The sequence below is a fragment of the Oxyura jamaicensis genome, chromosome 27 (assembly GCF_011077185.1).
Source record: "Oxyura jamaicensis isolate SHBP4307 breed ruddy duck chromosome 27, BPBGC_Ojam_1.0, whole genome shotgun sequence".
Classification (NCBI taxonomy): Eukaryota; Metazoa; Chordata; class Aves; order Anseriformes; family Anatidae; genus Oxyura; species Oxyura jamaicensis.
Window position 1 is genome coordinate 2108382 of NC_048919.1, and position 7265 is coordinate 2115646.

Sequence of the window (7265 nt, forward strand, 5' to 3'; positions counted from 1 at the left end):
GTGTCCCATTAGTATTATAAGCATATTACTGATGCTAAAGAAGCAGGTATCCAATGAGATTCCTCACTGCATCCTTGAGCTCCTGGTTCCTCATGCTGTAGATGAGGGGGTTCACTGCTGGAGGCACCACCGAGTACAGAACTGCCACCATCACATTTAGGAATGAAGAGGAAATGGAAGGGGGCTTTAGGTAGGCAAACATGATGGTGCTTAGAAACAAGGAAACCACGGCCAGGTGAGGGAGACATGTGGAAAAGGCTTTGTGCCGGCCATGCTCAGAGGGCATCCTCAGCACAGCCCTGAAGATCTGCACATAGGACAACACAATGAAAACAAAACAACCAGCACCTAAACAGGCAGAAAACATGATGAGCGCTATCTCCGTGAGGTAAGAATCTGAGCAGGACAGCTTGAGGATCTGGGGAATTTCACAGAAGAATTGGTCCACAGCATTGCCTTGGCAGAGGGGCAGCGAAAATGTGTTGGCAGTGTGCAGGACAGCATGGACAAACCCACTGCCCCAGGCAGCTGCTGCCATCTTGGCACAAGCTCTGCTGCCCAGGAGGCTCCCATAGTGCAGGGGCTTGCAGATGGCAATGTACCGGTCATAGGCCATGACAGTGAGAAGGGAATACTCTGCGCCAACCAAGAAGACTAAAAAGAAGACCTGGGCAGCACATCCTGTGTAGAAGATGGCCCTGGTGTCCCAGAGGGTATTGGCCATGGCTTTGGGGAGTGTGGTGGAGATGGATCCGAGGTCGAGGATGGCAAGGTTGAGGAGGAAGAAGTACATGGGGATGTGGAGGTGGTGGTCGCAGGCTACGGCAGTGAGGATGAGGCCGTTGCCCAGGAGGGCAGCCAGGTAGATGCCCAGGAAGAGCCCGAAGTGCAGGAGCTGCAGCTTCCGTGTGTCTGCGAATGCCAGCAGGAGGAACTCGCTCACAGAGCTGCTGTTGGGCATTTGCTGGTTCTGGATATGGACACTGCCCAAGGAATAGAAAGATGGTGATAATTTACTACAGAGTTATCAGACAATAAACTATCTCAATTTCTCATTAAAACCCCCCTAACACACTTGCCCTCTTCCAGGCAGACATTTGACAGGTCACTTTCAAGAGTTCTCATTAATGCTGCCTGAGAATGTCCTTGGGAGCAGGGGGCTCTGCTGTGGGCAATGCAGGATTCAGTTCTGCCTTACAGCAAGAGGTGAAGAGGCACATGGGGTAATCCCAGATTCAATTCACTCCTGATATCTGGAGATTGCACATTTTTGCTGCCAGTTCACCCAGCTGCAGAGCAGGGCTGTGGGGCTTTCTTTTTTTTTTTTTTTTTTTATTCCAGCTACACCACCTGAGGGGTGTTTCTAAGGCAGAAATCCTTGGCATTTCTGCTGCACTCCATGTGAAACCCTGTGGATCTTCAGAGGCAAAGGGACAGTCCTTTAAGTGCAAATTGTCTTGTAGAGATGACAGCCAGCCTGTCAGTCAGTCCTAGTCTCAGCTGCCCTGTGCTGATGTCTCTTTGAGCTTCAGGACAATTGCACTCAGAGGTTCACCTGAAAAGAACCTGGACACTGCTGAGATCAGAAGAATCAAGGCTCAAAGTGCACATCTCCAGCCCCATCACCCTGTCCCTGTACTCCACTTCCAGCCAAGCACACCGAGGGCTCACTCCATATACATCTGAAACCCCCATTCCTAGCCAGTCTGGAAACAAGAACAGCAGCAGTATGTCCAGATGGAGAAGCCAGAAGGAATGTCACCATGCTGCTGCCATGGGAGGCAAGGCCAGGGAGGGACATACAGACACTCAGGAGCCCCTCCTCTGCTGCAGCTCCAGCTGCAGGGAAGGCAGCTCATGCTCATTGCAAATGCTGCGTGCTCAGCTCTAGCCTGCAGACACCTCCCGAAGACAGGGCGCTGTCCATAGGCATCATGGGGGTTGCAGCACCTAAAGATAAGCTGCAGTTAGCCCTGAGCAGGCCACAAATGTAATGTTGCAGTCTTTATACTGTGGTGGCTAGATGGACTTTATGAAGTTCATCTCTACCATATTGATCTCTCAGTGCAATGCTCTAGGAGTCTCAGTCTCCTGTACAATCCTGACAACCAATTACCATGAAATCTGCCTCCCCTCCACTGCAGGAATCTGAAAGCACAGACTCCAGAAAAAGTCTTACCCTTCATGTAGACTCTGTCTTGGTTGTCTTCTTGAAAAATCCAGTCATAAATGCCATTCTCTAAAACATCTTCTACTCTGTGCTGGAGAAACAGAGAGAGGCATCCTGACAGATGCTATCAGCCATCAGATGTGCCAGTTGTAGAAGAACCCTTTGGTAACTGAATCTGCATTTCTTTGCAGCCAGAGACTCACAGTGTCAAGAGCCTGCAGTACTGTCCTGCCTCACATTGCCCTCTGTTGTTGCGCTCCTCCAGCCCTGCTGTGCAGTGCAGAGGAGCTGCTCATAGGCAGAGCTGTCTCTCTGTACCAGGGCCCTCTTGCCAGGAGCTCTCTCTGTCCCAGGAGCCTGGCCCAGCTCAGCAGCAGAGGCCCAGCCCAAGGCATTGTAATGATCCCTCTGGTGGGTTGGTGATGAGCCCACAAAACGCTGGCACTAAGAGGAAACTGAAGAAATCTCTCAAGAAGTCCAAGTCAGATGCAACTTTCCTGGCATGCCACCCTGAGGGCCAGTACTGACATAGCCTCCCTCGGAGCTTGTTAGAGCATAATATTGGAGGTAGTGAAGACAAATAGACAAAGGCAATGTGAAAGTGACACGGATGCATAGAAAACTACTGCTTGTGTTTCACCAAACACTAGATCCAGGCCTTGACTCCCAGCCCCTGGGAAGGGAGTAGGAGATGGGGATGTGCACTGCCAAGTGCAGGAGAATGGTCTGACCCCTGCCTGGTTCATGGGTGGAGGCAAGGAGGCATTGAGGCCCTGGTGCTTAAACAATAATCTGTCTTCTCATAGGCCTCATTGGCAGAAAGAACAGACATCGCCATGGACACAAAGACCTCAGTTCAGTTGGAACTTTCAGTCTTGCCACAGTCCTTGCTCTTTACTACACTGCTATCCTAGGGACCTGCATTTCTTTCCCTTCTGACTGTAGACCCTTGTCCATGTGGTGTCACACCAGGTCTGAGCTGAGTATGATAACGCAGATTTTCCTGGTGGCCATGCTCCTCATAAGGCAGCTCTGTATGAAGCTGGCCTTGTTCCTGGTGAGCAGGCACCACTGCCCATATGGCATCCCTCATAGTGCCCAGACCCTCTTCCTCCTGGGCACTGCTCAGACAGTAGGGTCCCAGTCCACCCTGATGTAAGAGGTTACTCTTCCAATGGTGCAGGTCTAGGCTCTTTATGTAAATGTCAAGATGTTTCTCTAGGCAAAATCCTGGAGTCTCTCAAGGTTCCCTTTATAAATGCTCCAGACTCTCAGCTGTTAATGTCTGCAGGCAGACAGCTCACCCTGATTGTGCTGTCTCTGAGAAGATAGCAGTATTTCTGCCCTGGTCAGGCCTCACCTGGAGTACTGTATGCAGTTATGGGCTCCCCAGTACAAAAAAAGACAAGGATCTCCTGGAAAGAGTCCAGCAGAGGGACACAAAGATGATACGGGGCCTGGAGCATCTCCCCTATGAGGAAAGGCTGAGAGACCTGGGTCTGTTCAGCCTGGAGAAAAGAAGACTGTGAGGGGATCTTATTAATGTTTATAAATAAAATAAATGCTTTTAAATATAAATAAATGTTTAGGAAGTGTGGGAGACAAAGGGATATGGCCAACCTCTTTTCAGTAATAAGATGGATAAACCCATTATGTGTTAATGCCATGTTGTCATTTAGGTATTAATATTCAACTGTCAGGCACCATCTCCCATTTGGCTTTCAGACTGCCCAGACTGGTGAATGGTATGGGGAGTGGGGTCTAGATATAACATAATGTGCCATTTTTCTGACTCTGATGTTAAATCGGAAATTCCATTTTGAGGTGCAACAGTAATCAGTCACTGGGGTACAACAGTAATTTTCAAATCAGGGAGTGCAGGGGCAGTTCAGAGTACATGTACTCTAAATTCCCAGTTTCTACAGGTGTTGGCATTGGAGTTGAAGGATCGCACGCTTTCTGGCAGGTGCCAGTTTGTCCCATTAAAACATCAAAATCCAAACTACTTTCATGGTGATTATTAACCAGAAAGCAAGAAGACAACACATGCTTCTCACACAGGAGCCATATATGTTAATTTTCATGGTCAGACATACTAAGACTTACTCCATTCACTATCAGAGTGACCATCTGATAAACACCACACGAGGATACAAAAAGGAAAGCCACTGTGCAGTAGGAAATGTATTAACAGAGCAGACCGTTCTTTCTGAGAGGTATGAGACCAGTGAAAGAGACAGGGAAGAGAAAGGCAGAGGATGGGAAAAGTGAAGGATGAGATCAGGGCTGTCTACAGTACCAGGGAAGATCCTCTGCACCTAGTGTGATTCCTCTGTGGTCAGGGAGAACCTGAGTGCTTTTCTGAACCAAGCCATCTGGAAGAGAAGGCACACCTCCCGCTCCAAGCAGGATTACAGCAACTTACTCAAGGCTTTATGCAGATGACTCTTGAAAATTTCCAGGTGTGGGGCTGGCTCACATTTTCTGAGACATAGCTTCTGGAGCTGTTCTCTTGGAAAAGTTTCTGTACACGTGTATCATGAATGTCTCTTGTTTCAGCCTTCTGCCTCTAGTGATGTCTTGCATGATAGTGATGATCCTGAATCTGTCCTCTTGGAAACCTCTGCACAAGCAGTTCAAAGCTACTGTGTGTTCCCCTCAAAGCCAACCCTTCCCCATGCTGAACAAGGCTAGGGTTCCCATATTCCAGCCCCGACCATCTTGGTGGCCTCCACTGAACTGGCTTCAGTTTGTTAAGGTCTCTCTTGCATGATGGATGACATTCATGGTGTGCTTCAAAGCTGCTTTAAACCATGTTGAAGACTCATGTCATGTCATGTAGAACTACAGGCCTTTAACTGGCTGTGAAAGGGAGCAGCTGCCTTGAGTCATGTTGCACAGTGTGTGGATACCCATGAAACAACTTCTGACTATAAAATCAGCAGACATGTCAGAAATAGAACAAATAGAGTAGAGAAAAAGAGAGGCTTGGCTGTTCCTGTGGCACATGACCCCATTTGATCACCCTATACCTCTAGGGATTGCCTTGAACCCAAAGAGTAAGAAAAGGTTCAAGTGTCTTACATGTGGGCATTTGCTGCCATTTCAGTTGGTCACAGGAGTTCCCCACCAGCCTCCCAGATGGTGACTCCAGTCGTTGCTCTTTCTCCAAAAATTGCTCCATTACATATTGCAGATACACACGTATCTTGGCCTCTGCCTGGCACTTGAAATGGAGTCAGGAGTTTGCATCTGAACACCTCACCCATGGCCACCTCCTCCATTGCCTAGCACAGGAATTAGAAAAGGAGCTCATATGCAGGTGTCTGTTTGGTGCAGGCCTGAATCGAGGCAAGAGGAACCCCACCTCCAACAGGTCTGTGGTGTGCATGGGAGGAGGCTGAGTTCCCTTTGAGCCACAGGACTGCAAAACCCCAAAAGAGATGCCTCGATTGCTTCAGCTGCATTCCTTCCCTCAGCAGGGGGAAAGGATCATCCTGCCTGTCCTGGTCTAGCTCTCCTGTCTAAAGTCGGGACAAGACAAGGTGATTCTCCCACCCAACTCTGCCTCTGGGAGCACAGAGAACAGTGCTGGAAAGAAATGTTGCTGTCAGCTGAGCAAGGGAACTTCAGTGCTGTCTCTTTCAAGGAAGTGCCTGGGGAGCCCCAGGGACATCTCCAGGGAGCCCAGTGTGGGGTGGGGAGAGCAGATGAAGCGATGCCTTGGGCTGGGCCTGTGTTGCTGATCTGGGCCAGGCTCCTGGGAGGCAGGGAAGGAGGGAGGGAACTCCTGTGCAGTGCTGAAGGGGGACAGAAAACACAGGAAGTGTAAGGCATCCTGCAGCAGGTGGGCAGAGGAGACCTGACTGAGGCAGGAACCTTCTCAGCTCCTGGCATGGTAAGTCCCTGAGTGCAGGGCAATACAGCTGTAGTTCCTGCAGGGATCTCCTAAATTAAGCACATCCCACAGCTTGTGGGACTTACAAGAATGACTTTCGTGGTGTAAGTCTCTGGTGCAGAGGAGGGGGACATGCTGCAGAGAAGGGCTTCCCTGCCCCATGTCCAGAGGCCAGGGCCCCAGAGTTGCCTTCTGACAGGGCTGGCTGCAGCTGGGGTACAGGCAGGGATGTCCAGGGCTGTGGTGCAGAGCAGGATCCCTGCTGTGCCCCAGGGGTTGTGTGCTGCCGCCTGCCAGCCTCAGCACTCAGCCTGCCCAGGGAGCTGCCCAGGAGCTGCAGGGAGAAGCTGTGGGTGGAAGGAGCCCCCTGCAAGGGCAGGGCAGGGTCCTGCTGCTGCCCAGAGGCTGCTGCCTGGGGCAGGCTGCTCACAGCTACACAGCACCCCCAGGGCATTGCCCCGGGGGCTTGGGCAGTGGAAGGGCAGGGCAGGGGCTGCCTGCAAGTGAAGGCACTTTCTGTAGTCTCTGCCTGCATTTTCCTGCTGTGATGAAAAAGCAGGCTGTGTGATAATGGAATGATTAGCTGTCTAAAGGGATTGAGGCTCCTACAGCATTACTCTGAGGTATAAATAAGTTGCTGATGAACCTTTGAAAGTCCCTTCATTCATCCCTGCTTACACACTTTGCCAGTATCTACTTTTTTTTTTTTTCTTTTTTTTTCTTTTTTTTCCTAGGGGAATTTCCAGGATATTCTTTAGGACCTGCAGACAGGGAGATGTCCCCAGAGCTGTCCCTATCCCCAGGAGGTGTCTGCAGGGCAGAGCTGCACACCCAGCAGTTGGGATGGGGTCTGTGAGCATGGACAGGAGGAGATGTGGGGATAGAGAAACAGCTGCTAGCAGGCACAGCTGCAGGCAGCAGTGGCATGGGTAGGCAGTGAGAGGGAGCTGCTCTCTCTCTGCCATTCCCTGCAGTGCAGGTGCCTTCCTTGCAGTAGCCCCTTGTCTCCTCTCCCCCCCCTGCACAGCTTCTGTCATGGCACAGAGAATGTGGGAGAGTATCTGTCCTCAGTCTTCAACTCTATATTGTCCAGGGCAGGAGCTGCCTCCTGTGCCACCAGAGCTCCCACAGAAGAAAATTTAGGGTCTTTGCATTGTCCAAGTTCCCTTGCTTACTATTCTGAATCAGAATCCTTGT

The 7265-nt window shown here is 50.5% G+C and overlaps 1 protein-coding gene across 1 annotated transcript; it reads right to left on the minus strand.

The window, feature by feature from the left end:
• LOC118178919 (olfactory receptor 14C36-like) lies at nucleotides 1-1566 on the minus strand. The gene has a single exon (XM_035347818.1). The coding sequence runs from the start codon at nucleotides 959-961 to the stop codon at nucleotides 35-37; it is 927 nt and encodes a 308-aa protein (XP_035203709.1). The 5' UTR covers nucleotides 962-1566; the 3' UTR covers nucleotides 1-34.
• Nucleotides 1567-7265: the final 5699 nt, after the last annotated feature.